The 16,731-nt window shown below is 54.2% G+C and overlaps 7 protein-coding genes across 7 annotated transcripts; 4 read left to right on the top strand and 3 right to left on the bottom strand.

Annotated features, from left to right (window-relative positions):
- Positions 1–93: 93 nt before the first annotated feature.
- On the top strand, positions 94–1,109 carry BDZ99DRAFT_124917 (uncharacterized protein). Its single transcript, XM_033712551.1, has 2 exons — positions 94–498; positions 552–1,109. Exons 1-2 carry the CDS (start codon positions 314–316, stop codon positions 925–927), a joined length of 561 nt encoding a protein of 186 aa, XP_033582835.1. The 5' UTR covers positions 94–313; the 3' UTR covers positions 928–1,109.
- Positions 1,110–2,918: 1,809 nt separating this feature from the next.
- Positions 2,919–4,409, top strand: BDZ99DRAFT_457814 (uncharacterized protein). Its single transcript, XM_033718772.1, has one exon. It carries the CDS (start codon positions 3,354–3,356, stop codon positions 4,233–4,235), a length of 882 nt encoding a protein of 293 aa, XP_033582834.1. The 5' UTR covers positions 2,919–3,353; the 3' UTR covers positions 4,236–4,409.
- A 412-nt stretch (positions 4,410–4,821) lies between these two features.
- BDZ99DRAFT_432689 (long-chain fatty alcohol dehydrogenase) lies at positions 4,822–7,431 on the bottom strand (the record flags this gene model as incomplete). The annotated part of the gene is made up of 4 exons (XM_033717355.1): positions 4,822–5,872; positions 5,922–6,279; positions 6,331–6,797; positions 7,058–7,431. The coding sequence occupies 4 exons, from the start codon at positions 7,429–7,431 to the stop codon at positions 4,822–4,824; spliced, it is 2,250 nt and encodes a 749-aa protein (XP_033582833.1).
- Positions 7,432–7,909: 478 nt separating this feature from the next.
- BDZ99DRAFT_124883 (uncharacterized protein) lies at positions 7,910–8,536 on the bottom strand. The gene has a single exon (XM_033712550.1). The coding sequence runs from the start codon at positions 8,440–8,442 to the stop codon at positions 8,035–8,037; it is 408 nt and encodes a 135-aa protein (XP_033582832.1). The 5' UTR covers positions 8,443–8,536; the 3' UTR covers positions 7,910–8,034.
- Positions 8,537–9,974: 1,438 nt separating this feature from the next.
- Positions 9,975–11,325, top strand: BDZ99DRAFT_377448 (FYVE-domain-containing protein; the record flags this gene model as incomplete). The annotated part of the gene is made up of 2 exons (XM_033715069.1): positions 9,975–10,466; positions 10,966–11,325. 2 exons carry the CDS (start codon positions 9,975–9,977, stop codon positions 11,323–11,325), a joined length of 852 nt encoding a protein of 283 aa, XP_033582831.1.
- A 982-nt stretch (positions 11,326–12,307) lies between these two features.
- On the top strand, positions 12,308–14,089 carry BDZ99DRAFT_484698 (FMN-linked oxidoreductase; the record flags this gene model as incomplete). The annotated part of the gene is made up of 2 exons (XM_033722656.1): positions 12,308–12,436; positions 12,506–14,089. 2 exons carry the CDS (start codon positions 12,308–12,310, stop codon positions 14,087–14,089), a joined length of 1,713 nt encoding a protein of 570 aa, XP_033582830.1.
- A 439-nt stretch (positions 14,090–14,528) lies between these two features.
- Positions 14,529–16,298, bottom strand: BDZ99DRAFT_514505 (uncharacterized protein; the record flags this gene model as incomplete). Its single annotated transcript, XM_033724879.1, has 4 exons — positions 14,529–15,204; positions 15,263–15,384; positions 15,441–15,727; positions 15,809–16,298. The coding sequence occupies 4 exons, from the start codon at positions 16,296–16,298 to the stop codon at positions 14,529–14,531; spliced, it is 1,575 nt and encodes a 524-aa protein (XP_033582829.1).
- Positions 16,299–16,731: the final 433 nt, after the last annotated feature.

Raw genomic sequence — 16,731 nt, 5'->3', positions numbered from 1 at the left:
TCGTTCTAGTTAGTGTGAAGGATGACTGTAAGAAGCATGAAGCAGTACCAAGATAGCCGTCGTGCGGCCTCCTGGCAAGCCCATCGCCTCTCTAATGTTGCACAACATACCTCAGATTTCCCGACGTCGCCGTCTCATTCCTTTCTCCTGTCGAAATTATGAGTCCAGAACATTTTCATCCTCCGGGATACGCTTTTCGCAAATGTGTCGAGCGCTTTGAGCAAGGCCTATACACTCCCCATTCCTTCCCCGTCTAACCCATGTTTGATGTCCTTTTCTTGAGAGCATCGAGGAGGACTATCAATCGATTGTAATGATCCAGAACCCGGCCGGCTTAGCCATGGCAAAGCTGCTGATCGCAGCAACGTCACGACGGATACTGCATGGGACACGAGCTACACAAGTCAAAGGATTCAATATCAGTTCAATCTCCAAATCACAGAACCGAAAGGATGGTCAACCGCCTCGGCGCATCCCTGCCCCGAGCACTATCACCTGGTGAGTTTCAATCCTGTCTATTTCCATTGACATTGCGAAGCTGATTTTTTCAGGGACAAATGGGATGGGGAGATCTGGGATCCCACAAGCTGGTATGACAAGATCAAGCGGCGAGAGGAAGATGAAACTCGCAAAATAGGAAGTGTTGAAGCAGCGAGAATGCGGTTCAACTCAGCTCCCGTAGAAAAACGCCAATTTCGACAGTGTAAGTTCGCCATAGCACAGAGTGAACTCGCTGTTACACAATATGTCAATCAATTCAGAAGATTTGTGGATGACCTCGGCATCATTCTACGTCTCCTGAAAACTTCCAGATTCTGTCAGTTGAGATACTTAGCCGGGAAAGCTCGCATTATCAACCGCTACGGTTTCAACGCTCATGTTAGACAATTCAAGATATCAGCCCTATCCTCTACCGAGAGAAAGTAGCATACGACAAGGCAAATACATATACAAGCTTGGGATTGAGCAACCTGGTGTTGGAGAACGAGCTTATCACATTCGAGCTGCAGCAGCTCTCTGCCGACAAAAACGCTCTTACGAAGGAACTAAAGCAACGTAAAGAGCGCCACAAGAACATACTTCAGGGACATTCTCGCTCTGTGGCTCAGAGCCTTCTCTACGAGCGTACTCAAGACCGAAGGCGCCTTTTACTTCACGCAGCCACAGAAGCTATTTGGCGCCAAATCGAGACAATTCAACCAATACAGAGCAATATCAAACAGGTCGCCAACGCAATTTCAAAATACCTGGTCCGCGGCCGAGCTAGCCATTTTTGGAGAACAACAGTATTATGAAGTTAATGGGCACAGAAATAAAATTGGGAAACACAAGAGGTGATCTTCGCAAGGACTTGAGAAGTCTTCAACTAAGTATCGCATACAACATCATGGGCATGTCAGATTCTGAAGTAGAAGAGGCTATTGAACCTGCGGAGAAGGCTTTAAGTCAACTAAAAGCGTGCCATCGAAGAAGGCTTGAGAAGAGAGACCATATTCGCCACGGGTGTCTTCTGCATGCAGACCTGGACAGAGATGACCTGGGCCGCCCGTGGGACAGGAGATCGCAACCTCTTTTCGCAACAACGCTTACATCTGCCTGCGCGGCCTAGAAATTACGTTGAAGTCAACACAAGCTGCGACATTGACTAGGCAGCCATGCCTGTTGGGACCATTTCAAGCACACCCTCTCGCAAGCGCCCTCGAAGCCACTGAACGCTCTGACAAGCCCTCATGATATGGCCTCCGCGTCGGCTGACCAGGCGAAGGTTATCGCTTCCGAGCGCGGGGTACGTAGTGGCTCCCACTTCGCCGGACATTGAGAAAGATGGAAGCATAGGATTCGCCAGGCCTAATACTCATCCGTTAAACACACTTTTGTTCTGTCAGGCAAGGAGATAAACGGCCCGCTAATGCGGTTGCTTTCGAGACACAGAGGTGTTGCTGAATTGCGGAAATGCCAAGGACCCATCAAGAGCAGATCCTATGCACAGGCGAATAGAACCCACTACTGAATCTTTTTTCTTAAGACCCTTGGGTACCTATCTTAGTGCAGACGAAGCCGCTATCCTATGTATCCCAACAGTCCGCACCCGCGATGTATTACAGCAGCTTGCCTTCCAGCTACCTCTCCGGGTTGTATGAATCGCCCTTGCGAAATGTTAATTCTGAAGTGCCTCTGCTCCATTTCTTTTAGAGGCCGGCCAACGACCGCCACGTACCTAGGCACCTTCTACTTTCAACAACTAATTTGTATCTTGCATGAAGCCCACGTAGTTCACCAGCTGTATGGTAAGCTACAGAGCCGCAACGCTTCGGACTTTGAGCGAGCGGTGGCTCATAAGATTAGAGAGGGTCGTTTGAGAGTTTGGGCAGTCACTGCCACTCTTCATTCGATCCGATGACATTTCTAATGGTAGAAACCTCTCTAGTAATAATTATTAGTTCGAAGTGGTAGTCTAGGAAGATTTGCAGACAGTTATGGGCTTGTGAATGTCTCTGTATCCCCGACTGTCGGGCAGTGTTCTCTGAAAACCCGCCGAGACGCGATAAAAATGGTCCTGTCCCCGTCTGCTAGAAGACATGATAAACATAAGGCTTTGCTTCCCGTACTGTTTTCCTAAGATGTTTGTATCGGACGTGTGGCTTTCCCATCGTCGAAAGCATGTGGTGTAGTCAGATGAAGGCTGATTGGTCCACTGACGGAGCAACCTTGCCTGCGACTTTTTAAAATCTGTGGCGGACCCCGCAGTTTGATTCGAGTTGCAGGGTCTCTACAGGCACAGAAAGATGTCACCCGTCAGCCCAAAAAAAAATTGGCGGGGCAGTTACGAGACGTCATTCTACATGTGGACACAGCTTTAATTGGACTGAGCTTTCCGCCACACCACTTTGCCAGTTCTCCGAGTCTTTTGCTTCAAGACTTGCGAGCATACGCATCTGACTCATCGCTTCTGTGCAAAAGTTAAGTTCTTCTTTCAAGTTCCAAAAGCCGCTCTTCAGGTCTGCCTTGCGCCCTTCGCTCGATCTCTCGCGTTAACGCCAAACCCGACCACCAATCTCAACCACGAAACCCGAATTTTGCTGCATGATCCATATCTTCGAGTCCGCCTTTTGATTATTCTTCGACTTGGAGTGGAAGTACAAAAGCACAGGAATCTCGCACTGTCCTGACCGTCCTCACTTGATCAAACACCACCACAGCCAGCAAACTTCATCGATCCGATTTCAATATTTCGCATAAAACTTCATTTCCAAGCTTCAATCTCTACTTTCGGTTTCCGAGATCCGTTCTATCAGTCCCACAGCCCTAACGCCACTCAACCCAACTACGCTATATTTCCGCTCTCTACCAAGATGACCGAATGGCTGAGCCGCTGTGACCGCCCAGGCCAAACATTAGCCCAATGGGACCCCACCAAGCGCTACAACTTCCAACCCGACTCCGTCCCCTCCGTCTTCAAAGACGCAATGTCCATCCGCGAAGCTGTCTACGTGGATGAGCAATCCGTCCCCCTCGCCCACGAACTCGACGACGACGACCCCCGCAGCTTCCACTTCGTCATGTACGCTTCTATCGCTACGAAAGGCGCGTCCGCCAGTTCGCACCCCGCCGTGTCCCCAGAAGAAGAAGAACGCCGCCGCTCGATCCCGTCGGCTGTGCGTACGCCCATTGCCACGATTAGGCTGATTCCGCCACCACATGGCCCCAATCCGTACAAGAACGAGAACAAGGACCATCACCCGGACTCGGCCCCTACTTCGCCGGTCGGCGACGAGCACCCTGTCGAGCCGTATATCAAGCTGGGCCGGTTGGCGACGCTGAAGGCATTCCGCGGTGGGGGATTATCGCGCCAGCTTATCCACGCAGCGCTGGACTTTGCGGCTGCGAATCCGGACCTCATCCTCGCGCCGCGGTCGCCGGTGTCGCAGGAGTGGCTGAACCTGGAGCGGGTGGGGAGTCGTGAGGAGAAAGAAAAAAGCAAGGGGTGGCAGGGGCTGGCAATGGTGCACGCGCAGGCGAGTGTGGAGGGGCTGTGGAAGCGGCATGGGTTCTCGGAGGAGCTATTGCGGGAAGATGGGACGGTGGAGGTGCCGAAGGAGGAAAGGTGGTGGGAGGAGGGGATTGAGCATCTGGCGATGTGGTGCAGGGTGCCGATAAAGCATGAGAAAAAGACGCAGACTCTAGGGGGAAAGGAGGGAAAGAGCAAGTTTCAGATGGATTGGGAGAACCTTTAGGGGATGAGTATTGGGTGTGAGGGGGCCTTCGAGTACTTTGATGCGTGGGAAAGGGCACATGTTATGACTAACGATTTCGATACCCCGTTCGCTGCATAGTGGAAGTTACACCTAGTCTATACAACTTAATCATTCCTATTACGTCGAATTTTCAGGATCAAATATCAAAGCACCGACCAGTAGTGATTTTAACTGGCTTCCACGAGGTAAGCAGGTGTGCAAAGACACAGGCTTAATACTATAAGTTTAAAGGCTTCAAACTATACTCAAGAACATTGCGACTACGTCTCTGGCAATGTACCAAGCCCACAGAGACACTCCCAGCCCATCCACATTATCGCATCCACAATATCAAAGCATCATTCTTACAAATCAAGCCATTGGATTTTACATGCAATAGAGACCTCTGCAGGCCCTTACAACCACACTCAAAACTTCCCACCCACATCGCTGACAGCACACCAGCACCATCAAGATACCCCTAGCACCCCCCAAAACATCAGCTCTCAATGTCAAGCCCACCCCATCGTAAATCAGGACATCGACTTTTACATTCCAACAGCCCTCCCGGACCCCCAGGAAGTCACTACAACCTCGCCCCCTCCTCCCTCCTCAGCCCCCTCGCAACCCCCCTCGAAATCCAATCCGAAATCGCCATATTCGACACCATGGGATTGACTCCACTAGCACTCGGAAACACGCTCGCATCACTCACATACAGCCCCTCCGTCCCCCACACCTTCCCCCGCGGATCGACCACACTCCCCCTCTCGCTCGGCCCCATACGACACGTCCCCATCTGGTGCGCGCACACGAACTGGGTCTGCGGTGCTGGCAGGCCGTGCTTCCTAATCCCGTCCAGCCACTCGTTGAAGCGGGGGTCGTTGATGCCCGCTTCGTCCGCGTCTGTGTCGGTGGTGGTAGGGGGTGAGCGGATGAACGGAGCCACGCCAGGCAGCGCCGCAAAGATCTCGCTCGCACCAGCCGCGTACTGGATCTTCGCAAGCCCGACAAGGCCCTCGATGAGGTTTGCCTTGTCGAACGCGCTCGTCGTGTACGCGATGCGCGCGCGGCCGTCGACGGGGTCGGGGTACACGTACCCCGTATCGCGGTCGCGGCAGATGGCGATGTAGCCGGCCATGTGTTTCATCCGGGCCGCGGACATCTTGAACTCCAGCCCGGAGGTCCAGGGTAGTAAGGTCAGGAAAGAGGAGGGGATCATGTTTGTGGCCTCGAGCTTGCAGCCGTGGCCTTTGCCGTCGAGGTTCTCGAACTCGTTGCAGACGGAGGTGAGGATGCCGCCTTCCCAGGGGCGCACTTCGTCGGGGTAGACGGCGCCGAGGATGCAGACGGGGTGGAGGTAGAGGTTGCGGCCGATTTGCTTGTTTTTGAGGCCGGAGCGGAGGAGAATGAGGGGGGACTGCATTGTACCTGCTGATACAATCACTCTTTTCGCACGAATGATGACCTCCCGTTTAGTGATTGGGGGCCCTGAGACGCCGCCGTTGAGGTCGCGAGACGTCCAGACGCCTTTAACACCAACGGCGGTCTGTTTGCCATTCCTAGATCCGAAAAGGACCTTTTCAGCGTCGAAGCCTTCTATGAATTCGGCACCGGCTCGGGAGGCGTCTGGGAGCCTGGTTTCGTATTAGCATTGAGTGCTGAGCTGCATGAGCAGATGCTTACCAGGACACGGCGGGACCTTGTTTTTCACAGGAACCACAACCGAAGGTGCAGTGGCCGCAGTAGTGATTACTTTGGCCTGTGTTTTGCGGAACAGCTTTGTGGGCCCAGCCAAGCTTTCGAGAGCCTTCTAGTAGGGCCCGGTTGGCGAAATTCTGGTTTACGTGGTCGGCTGATACACCCATGCGCTCGCAGACTCGATCTAGGGAGGTTTGGTACTCTGCCGATGTGAAAAAAGGGAGACCTTGATCTGCCCATTCTTTGCGGACGTAACCTTGAGTTTGCAGACTGGCGGACCAGTTGACTGTTCCTCCTCCGCCCCAGGTCTGGCCGGTAATCACACTTACGGAGGTATCATCGGCTAGTCACTGTTAGCAGTGAATAGACCAAACACAATAGCTGTAGCACTCACTGGCCAGATATGCACCATCTGTAAACAAGTGACCCCACCCTTCTGCTTCCGTCATAGGAAAATGATCTGGACTCCAGTAATACGACTTCTCAACCACTATAACACGACTGCCGGCTTCTGCAAGGCTCTTCGCGCACACACCTCCGCCGCACCCGCTGCCGATGATTACCACGTCTGTCTCGATAATTTCAGGTCCGACACCAGGTGGAACTTGAATGAATTCGTAGGGAAAATTTTCGCCTCGCTTCATGTTAATAGGAACACGAGGCACGCCGAGGACAGTACGGATGGTAGGGCTGATCTTGCACCATGTCTGCTTTGTGAGCAATGTTAGAGATCGGTGTACTTGTCGTAGAAGCGGTAGTCTGGCGGCTTTCCAGCCTATGATGATGGACTCCCGGATGTGTGTTGGTTGGTCTCCAATTGGTGTGACGTATCCTGTGAGGAAAAGAGAACCGGCACGAGTGCTGGTGGGTGTTAGTTGATGAGGTGTGGCGTTTTTGTACTTCTTGCATAAGAGATTTAAAAAGAAAGTGATATCCAATCCGAGCAATGAAGAAAAGACTCATGCTCGAGTCCGACATTTGATAGAGATACCATGTATCAAGGCTTGACCCCCCAGAAAGACTGATACCAAGCAATATACTTTCTCATTACGCAGCTACTCTGGCCACAAACAGGCTGATAGATGAAAGGAAAAGGCAATCCTAAAAATCGCTCAACTTACTTAAGAATATTCAACACCATCAGCAAATCGTTCCTCGACTGCTGCGGCATCCACTGTCCCACAATTCTCGTAAAAGCCTCCCTAAACGCCGGATTTGACGACGCGCTCTCCTTCAGATACGCCTCAAGCACTGCCTCATCTGTCCCCTTAGGCGCAAGCCCCTTCAACTTGCTCAGCGCCGTCAAGTACACATTATCCGGCACCGCGAGCTCCAACCTCGGCCGCGCTATCGCCAATGGCTGGATAGCAGGGATTACTGCATCAGCAATCGCAAGGAGCGTCTTCCATTGCGGCGCAGTCAGAGGATCGACTTCTGGGAGCGGAGGTAGCGGCGCCTGTTTGGGGGATATAATTTCGACGGGTACGGCGGCCATTACGCTATCATGTAGCTAGGAATGCGGTTCCGAGCCCATGAGAAAAGTGATGTTAGAAGCTGAAGGTGGTAGTAGAGCTCTTCTCAGCCGTTGGAAGTCCGAGGATATGAAGGTGCCACAGCATCAACAGGGAGGAGCGCATCTTGTTGGCTGCTGATTGGATCCCCGCATTTTCACAAGTCCCTCGTCTCCATGGAGCGAGACGTGTCGGTGGATCGTCTGTTGTTTTGAATGTTATGTGAGGCGCGTTTTGTAACTGTCGTTTTGCGGGGAGATGCAGTGCCATCGTACCCTTGTAACAAAGAAGTGCAGATACCTTATTGCATCTGCTATTGGGTTGAGGATTCTTCATCTATGTACATGTACAGCTTTGAAGCGGCAGAATCTCGCTTTATGCTTTGGTGTTTATATGTCGTTCCTTGCTGACGAGCTTGAAATGAGTAATCTCCTTCAAATCGGTGGAACCGCTAAACCTCGTTACAATTCCAAGCTTTGATGCGTGAAAAGTACAGTCATAAGCAGCTTCTTTCCTCAGAGGGATGATGTGCGTAACTTCGTACCTAGACACATCAGGGGTGGCCAGCGGTTGGTTGATCGTAATGACTAGGGGCGGGCAGACCGAGGCATGATGCCGATGAGGGCCCTGGGGAAAGAACGGAGTGGCAAAGCGCTTGGCCCGTGGTTTTGCCGTGGGACTGTTTTCACGTGGCGCGGATGAACTACTGGCGCTTGGACGGTGGAACTAATACGGACGTATTGCAGAGCGGTAGGAGCTTCAAACTTGACGACATGTCTTTCCTGAAGCAGAGCAACCTTCCAATCACGGCCATATTGACTTGAAATGGACAACGACTTGCAATGAGGGCGAAGACACTCAGGCGAGACCGAATGTCCTCTACCGCCTCTCGCGCTGGACCATGAATTGGAGAGGCATATCATGCTATATGTGTAGAATAGCGCAAGTGAAATAACAACAGTTGGTTTCTGACTTGAAGTAATACGGTTTTGCATCTATCTCTTATGAGAACTCTAGGCTCAATAGACTACTTCCTACGAGAAGCGAGACCTGATTGCTCTAACGTCGCCCCCCGAGCAGGGATCGAAATGTGCCTTTATTGCCGTGTCCAGTCCACGACGCGGTCCAGGGTGGCCCAGTGAGTATTGTACACAAATCTGAAGTGATAATATTTGGTCTCGTCTAGACTCTTGAAGGTGTAGAGTATTGAAGCACCCTTGCCCTTGACGGTGGACGCTGGTGTATACAGTTGACAATGGAAGTTAGTGTTAGTGTATGTGGACTTACGTCCAACGCTACAGAAAAGACATGATCCCATCTCATGATGGCCAGAGCTACGTCAGAGATAGCAAAATGAGGATCGCCAGGCGAGATACACATAAACAGTACGTCGTAGCATCATCCCATGTTACAGTCGCGACACCACGCATCACAAGCAAGCGGCCAAGGGTGACATTCGGGCCGGAATGGAGTTTCTGTTGTTCCGGGGGCGCGCTTGCCGGGTTCAGGCCACGCAGCCGACTTGACGAACCGGCGCACGAGCCATGCGTGACCGAGGCGAGCTGCGATTGGCCAGCACTTTCCTTATCTATACGCTAGTCCCGCTTCGCTGCGCGGTGAGCAGGGATGTGGAGATGACGCCGGGGAATCCATGGCCAGGAGATGGCCTCCGCCGGCGATGCGGGCAGGAGCGATGCGGACTGCCTGTGACGGATGCGACAAGAAGCAGCCAGAGACGCAGTCAGAGGTGCAGCCTGTGGCCTGCAGGCGGGAGAATGGAGAGCCATGCAGACACCACGGAGTCATCGGTGGCAATGTCTCAGCGCAGCATGGCCAGCAGCCGCGGCAAAGCGTGCTCAGTTGCCCAGCAGAGCAGAGATTAACGGCGCTGGGGCGGCCGGGGTCAGGCATCGCAGATGAGAGGCGGCCGGGCCTCGCCCAGAGCGTGCCCAGCGTGCCCAGCGTGCCATCGTCGGAGAGGCCTAGCGGGACCGGACCCTTCAGCCTCGATATGGGCGTCTTCTGTGCCGTATCCCGTTCCTCTTCGACCGTTTGTTGCCCACCTCCACCACGATCCACGACACCGCTCACCCCGCCCTCTCTCCCAGACGCATCCCCCCCGACGACATGCGCTTCCAATTGCCGTGAGCTGCTTCGGGCCTGGGCACCGACCGTCTCGCCGTTTGCCGTCCTTATCGCGGGTCACCCACCTGCCGCACGTCAGCGTCGCCAATCGCCCTTTGATACAATCTCGAAGCGCAGCCTCACTGCCACCCGCAGGCGCACCCACGTCGGCTGCGTGCTGAGCGCGAGGAATCCCAAGCCGCGCCAAACAGCTCCGGCCTGTCGATCCGTACCGGCTATCGCAACGAGCCTCAAGATAACACACCGCCCGACTCCCCCAGCCCTGACCTCACTCCTTCGGACGTCTCCGCCTATATCACCGCCCCGCCTGCTCACCTCCTCTCTCCACTTCAATCTCGAGCCTCCCGTCTGCGCTCCCGTCTCCGCGCCTCGCTCTCCCACGATGGCCGACTTCTCGACAGCACCGGCCGTGGTCTCCCCTCCACCCTTCCAGCCGGGCTACCAGCATCCCTTCGTCCCGCAGCCCTTCCAACCGCAACGTCAGCCGCCGGCACAGCAGCAGACCCAGCAGTCGAACTACCGCAAGCCTGTCCCATACACGTCCGCTCAATCGGGCACCAACACGCCCGCGAACGTCTCTCCCACGTCGCCACGCACCACCAATGTCCATCCCAACCACGCCCGACAGCTGCGTCCGCCCAAGCTGCCCATGTATGTGCCCGCCGTGCTGAGGCCGACCGAGAAGCCCTCTCGCCAGTCGCCGCCCAAGACAGGCGACTCCGGCGTCGACAGCGCCGAGTCCAGCTTCGGCTCAGCCGTTCGTCGTGCCACAGGCGACAGCGTCGACTCCTTCAGTGGAACCATCTCCAGCGAGGAGTCAAACTTCGAGGGCAAAGGACCGGTGACTGGGCCTCCGTCGCGGAATCACTGGCAGGTACGTTTGTCGCGACTTTTCCTACGTTCCCTAGACTCAATCAGCATTATGCCTGCGACGGATCGACCTGTCGCGTGCCCTGCATTACCACTCCCGTCTGGGCATCCCGCTTTCCACTTTATTTGCCGTTACGTACATTTGCTGGCGGATCCCGCGCGCTCTAGCCAGCGACGGGCCGACTCGGCATCGTTCGTGTGCCTTGCGGTGTCGCCGGACCACGGCATCGAGGCGGAAGTGTGAAGGGTCTGAGAGTCAACGCTCGAACTTCGCGCGTGCGGCACACCCAGACCCTTTATGTGGTGCGCGGCAGGTCGCGAGAGTATATTATTGGATTGCGCCATCTTGCGTTTGGTCCCGCGCTCCGTCTCACACTGCCCGCTCGGACCCCCACGCCGTCTGCAGAGTGGATCCCCATCACAAACCGCCCTGCCCCACGCTCCTGCAGCGCCCTTGCTTTCTGTCATGTTGTGCTCGGCCAATCGCTGACTTCGTTTTACAGCCTGACAACTCCACCTCCGTATGTACCGCGTCGTGCTGCAAGCAGCCATTCTCTTTCCTCAACCGCCGCCATCATTGCCGACGATGCGGAGGCATCTTCTGCGGAGCTCACAGCAACAATACTGTCAAGCTCAATCAACTGGCGCTCTTCCACCCTCATGGCGCCTTCTATCGAGCTTGCGATCGTTGCCACACCGAATATCGCCAGTTCGAAGCCAACCGTCACAGCCGCTCCAACAGCGAGAGTTCCAGTGGCCCCGTCGCTATTGATGCTCCAGCCGCTGCTAAGCGTCCCCAAGGCCTCCGTGTTGGTAGCTTAATTAGCAGTGCGCCAGCAACATGGGCCTGGAGCACCTTCTGAACAGCTTCTACCTTCAACCCTATCGTACACCCCGGTTCGATCTCGTAACGACGTTCACGGCATCAGATATACCCCCTGCACAGATGCGCGGCGTTAGATGCATGTCTCCCAACCATTGCATACCAGTTTCAACGACTGGCACAGGAGTCTTTTCGGCTGGCGTTTCTGGCGTCCATATTAAACACTCAGCATTCGCTTGACTGTTTGTTTGTTTTTTAAGGTAACCTTAGATCTTCACTTTGATTTTTTGGTTTGCATGTTTCATCATAGCGTTGCGATATCCCCCTTGATGTTTGGTAGAAGCACGTATCAAACACTGTCTCATCTTTCTGCCGTATTGGCGGAGAGAATAGGATTGGGCATGGTGGTTGGGCGTCTGGCGTTTGGCATGATCTGGGTTTGAGTTTGGACTTTGCACTTATCTCGGATGGTGACATCTGGGTTCGAATGTTGGTAATGCTGCTGTTATTACGGCCGGCGAGGCATGCGATGCAATGCGAAGCGATGCGAGTAGTAGTTAGATCATGAGGCCCTAGGGTCGACGTAATGTGATACAATGGTATGACTAGTATCCCTAGCCTGATGATTTGAACTGCGCTGTAAAGTTTGATGAGAAACTTGGGTTCCAGAGGGATTCAAAGACTCCCATTAAACTTTGGACATCGACCATGAGTGAGGTGTGGAGAAATATAAAACGCATTAATTACCAGAGTTTCACAAGCCTAGCCAATTACATCGCGCGTAGCTCCAGACCATCAAGGTCTGTGACTTGGACTTTTTTTCCCTGAATGTTCAGCCATCGACCTCAGTCCCACCACGAAGTTTCCTCCCGCTCTCTAAGTGAAAGAACCTAACCGTAGCCATACGGGCCTTCCACGGCACAGCTTCGGAGGTCATTGTCGCCCGTCGCTGGATCTCACGCCCTCAGCACCGACGATTCCTCTCCGCAATGACCTCCGAACTCACCCCCGCGGCGCCAGCCATGCAGCCTGACATCCATGATCCACCTCCAAATCCATCAAAACACATAAAGCTACATGGAAGAGCATTCTATGAGAGTGTAGGCAGTCCAAAAATGGTTCTAGCGCCTATGGTGGATCAGTCGGAATTCGTGCGTAAATTTCTAGAACTCCAAATTGAAAGATATATAGATAGATGCGATATACTGACCTGACTATAGGCATGGCGTATGCTAACCCGCTCCTTCCTCCCACCGACCTCCTCAACCACCAACCCGCCTCTCCTAGCATACACACCCATGTTCCACTCGCGCCTCTTCGCTGACACGCCCAAGTACCGCGAACAACACTTCCAACCCCTCAGCCTCAAAACAGCCATCCCTGAATCCCCACCCCACCTCGACGGCAATCCCTCTATGGACCGGCCCCTGTTCGTCCAATTCTGCGCCAACGACCCCGACGAGCTGCTCCAGGCCGCCCAACACGTCGCCCCCTTCTGCGACGCCGTAGACCTGAACCTCGGCTGCCCACAAGGCATTGCGCGGCGCGGGCACTATGGCGCCTTCCTGCAAGAAGACTGGGACCTGATCGCGCGCATGATTCGAAAACTACACGACTCCCTCGACGTGCCGGTGACCGCGAAAATGCGCATCCTTGAAACGCCTGAGAAGACGCTCGCGTACGCGAAGACGATCTTGGACGCAGGCGCGAGTATCATAACCGTTCATGGGCGGCGGCGGGAGCAGAAGGGGCATAATACGGGTTTGGCGGATTGGGGAGCGATTCGGCATTTGCGGGAGAATTTGCCCGCTGAGACGGTAATTTTCGCGAATGGGAACGTTTTGAGCCATGAAGATTTAGGGGAGTGCTTGAGGGAGACCGGGGCGGATGCGGTGATGAGTGCGGAGGGGAACTTGCATGATCCCACTATCTTCGCGGCGGAGGTGCCTGTGGGGGAAGAGGGAAGAGAGTACTGGAGAGGAAGAGATGGGAATGGCGGATGGAGGGTGGATGCGGTGTTAAGGCGGTACATGGATATCATACATCGATATGTCCTGGGCGTCGACCCTCCAACACGGGGGCCCATGTTCATAACAGCGGACTACGTACCCGAAGCTGCCCCTGAGAATGGGGCGGCTGACCTTCACATCACTCCAGCAGACGAGTCCCCCGAGCGCCCAGCCAAGCGCCAGAAACTCTCCAAGAAACAAAAGAAGGAACTAGCAAAGAAGGGCGAGCGCAAGAAATTCGAGAACGCGAACAACGCAAATATGACCGCTATGCAGCCGCATCTCTTCCACCTCCTCAGGCCGCTAATCACGAAACACCACAACGTCCGCGACGCGTTGGCGCGTAGCCGTGCGGGTGATGTCGAAGCCTACGAAAACGTGCTCGCGCTTGTTGAGGAAGCTGTGAAACAGGGACTGTTGGAGTATGAGAGGGAGCAGGGCGGGAAAGAGAAAGTGCAGGAGAAGAGGACAGTCGAGAAGAAAGAGGAGGCGGGGGAGAAGATTAATGGACGGCCAAAGAAGTTGGACCCCTACGAATCCTCGCTTCTAGCGGTGGAACGTTGCAAACGCCCTTGGTGGATCTGCCAGCCGTATGTTAGGCCCCTGCCGAACGAAGCGCTGGAAAAGGGGGCGATGACGTTGAGTAAGAAGGAGAGGATGGCGCTTGAGAAGGTGGAGAAAGAGGTGAAGGATGCTGGGCTAGAGCCTGAGGGTAGGATTGAGAAGGAAGAGATTGGTAACGGGCGAGAGCGGGAGGAGGTTGAGGTGCCTAGGGAGGGTGTGGTATGTGGGTAACGAGGAGCGACAGTAGGAAGCTTTCAGCTCCTAAAGAGCAGACCAAGTGAGGGCACGCACCACTCGATTGGGGCTTAAGACTTCGCACAACGAATCATGCATCTCAAACGCCTACCTGCTGGGAAGCCTAGCTAGGTAAGAGTTCAGGCTTAGTCCACTGCGTCTAGATTTAGAGGGACGATGGAACCAGGTGGCCTTGAGCGGTTCCCCGGAACTCTCTGTCATATCGACCGCGGAGATCGGGATTGGATGACATTATCTAGCTTCAGTCGTGGATACAAGTAACACAAGAATGACCACAGGCAAAAAGTGTACAAAAGTACCACATGGAGGTCATCCTTTATGGCCGTCTGGTTCCAACATAACTCCAATCCGCATCTTCTCATCCGATTCCATCTTCATCCATCTCAACTCGCCGTGGGAATTTTCTTGCTCACTCTCACAACCTCCCAAGCTCTCCCCACAGCTCTTCGCCCCCCCTATCCATGACCTTCCCAACCCAAGCACAGTTCTCCAAGACCCCCCTAACCTGCCCCCAACTTGTTAGCTTCAACTCCTCAATAACGTCCACCATACTCCCCACAACCCATCTTCTCTCACTCGGCTCACTAACGGCAGCCCCCGCGAGAAAAAGCAGCCACAGCCTCACTGCACGCGTCGCCGCACTATCAAAACCCCCGTCTCGTCCGAGACAGCTTCGCACTTGCTGCATGAACTGCGCGCTTACCGGCGACGCCCAGAACTCGTTCTGGATGACGCCGGTGTAGAGTAAGATGCCTAGACGACAGGCTTTGAGTAAGTGATGTTCTGATCCGCTGATGTTAGAGGAGAGAAGGCGGTATTGGATTGAGCGAATTTGGGAGCGGAGATGGGAGGGCTTAGTGTCTGAGTTTGTGGGGTCCGTGACGTTGAAGTGCCCAGTCACGCTGCGTGTGTCGTAGAGGATGTCGAGAAGATCGGCGTCGAGTCCGTACGCATTGTGGACGGCCTGGAATCCGGGAAGGAGGACCCGCTCGGGTTTGGCGTAGCTGGAGAGGATGCGCGGCTGTGCTTTGCTAGTTGCAAGCTGGAGGTAGGGCCGCGAAAGAGAGTATACGGAGCCGCAGATGTCTGCACTGAAAGAGACTTGGTTAGGAACGGCTTTCATTCGGACCACGGCGCAAATGGGCTTACCGGCAAAGCTTGTCCTGAAAGATCGGCCTGCCCTCGAAAGCCACCAAGCCCCCCCGCATCTCGACCATCCGCTCTATCCCCTTCATGTGGATGCGCCAGTTCTCCTGTCGACCGCTTGCTTGCTGCCAACGACATCTCGTCAGTGTATCTCGACTCAAACTGTACGAGCGCCACCTACTTCCGTCAAGGCTAAGCCAGCCACAGCCGCAATCGTCGAATCTCCAATCTCCTCCACAAGACTCTGCAGCCGTTCATTCAAGATCCGAACCGCTTGCGTTAGGTGGCTAAGGGCGGAGGATGGCACTAGCCGACCATGCACTTTTGCCGAAAACTGCTCGCTGGAGAAGAGGAGCGAGCTCAGCAGGGCCGGGTCGGTGAGGGCGAGGGGTACCCAGTGGGTGGATGTTGGGTTGAGGCCGTAGTGGGCTTCGATGGGGTAGAGATAGGGTGATGCGGCGGAGACGTCTATGAGCGTGGTATCAGTTAGTGCAAAGATGTCATGGGGTGGTTGTGGTTGATGGTTTGGCGAGTGAGGACAGGGCTTACAGAGGTAGAGGAGTTCGTGCATGTGTGGTTGCATTTTCAGGGGAAAGCTGTCGAAGGGGTCGCGGCTCCAGCGTTCGGGGGTTAGGAAAGGGGGGTAGGCGAGTTCGAGGATTTGTTCTGCGTTATCATCTTGACTTTCCAGTTCAACAACTGGTTCTAGGTCATGGTCGCGATTTGAGGTTTCCAGATCTTGAAGTCCACGCTTCTGCCGTCGATGGTCGTGCATAACATGAGTCCGGACGAGCTTTCGAGTAAAAGCGTCATTGGGCCGTTTTCTGTCCGAACAGTCTACGAATTCATAGCGCTGCTTTGGAGATCTTTCAGCCTGGGACTTCAACGAGGACCCGCCTTTCCTCGGTCTTCCTCTTCGAACGGACGGTGGCCATTCGACTTTAGAGTCTTTAGACGAGCAGTAGATCGTCCGCCCTTCTTCACTCTTAGGCCCCGTTTTGCTATCAAAGACTAGAAATTGCGGAGAAATCGTCGTCATTTGTCAAGGGTGCGGCTGGTCAGCGGCTAGTGGATTATGGAAGTAGGATTGAAAGCTTCCGAAGTGGATAACGGCTGCTAAAGTAATAGGATGAACTGGGTAAGGTGCAAAGGGCGTCTTATTTAGAGCCGTATACGTGGGCACTGCGGAGGGTTAGGAAGGCCCGCGTCCGATGCTTATGTCGTCCGTAGAACGTACTGTACTAACCCGCTGTATCATAGTGTATCAATCAACCAATCAGACACTAGATCAGCGCAGGCTTCATTCGCGTACTTACCCAAATGCAGCCGAATTTTGTGAGCCGTTTGCTCTTTTGGGACAATGTTTTGGACGTTATAGTACGCGCGGCGAGAACGAAGATGGCTCACTGTATTGGAGTCGACGAAAAAAGCTATATAAGTAAAGCAGTTCAGCGCTAGAACCATTATCTCAT

Source organism: Mytilinidion resinicola, assembly GCF_010093595.1.
Source record: "Mytilinidion resinicola strain CBS 304.34 unplaced genomic scaffold BDZ99scaffold_2, whole genome shotgun sequence".
NCBI classification, from domain to species: Eukaryota; Fungi; Ascomycota; class Dothideomycetes; order Mytilinidiales; family Mytilinidiaceae; genus Mytilinidion; species Mytilinidion resinicola.
Note: the sequence above shows the minus strand (reverse complement) of the source record. Positions and strands in the feature narration are given on the sequence as shown.

Excerpts from the sequence above, each read along its gene's own strand:
- BDZ99DRAFT_457814 (XM_033718772.1), top strand. The coding sequence starts at position 3,354 with ATGACCGAATGGCTGAGCCGCTGTGACCGCCCAGGCCAAACATTAGCC.
- BDZ99DRAFT_124883 (XM_033712550.1), bottom strand. The coding sequence starts at position 8,442 with ATGCAAAACCGTATTACTTCAAGTCAGAAACCAACTGTTGTTATTTCA.
- BDZ99DRAFT_124917 (XM_033712551.1), top strand. The coding sequence starts at position 314 with ATGATCCAGAACCCGGCCGGCTTAGCCATGGCAAAGCTGCTGATCGCA. Across the intron at positions 499-551 it reads GCCCCGAGCACTATCACCTG|GGACAAATGGGATGGGGAGA; the intron begins GTGAGTTTCAAT and ends TGATTTTTTCAG.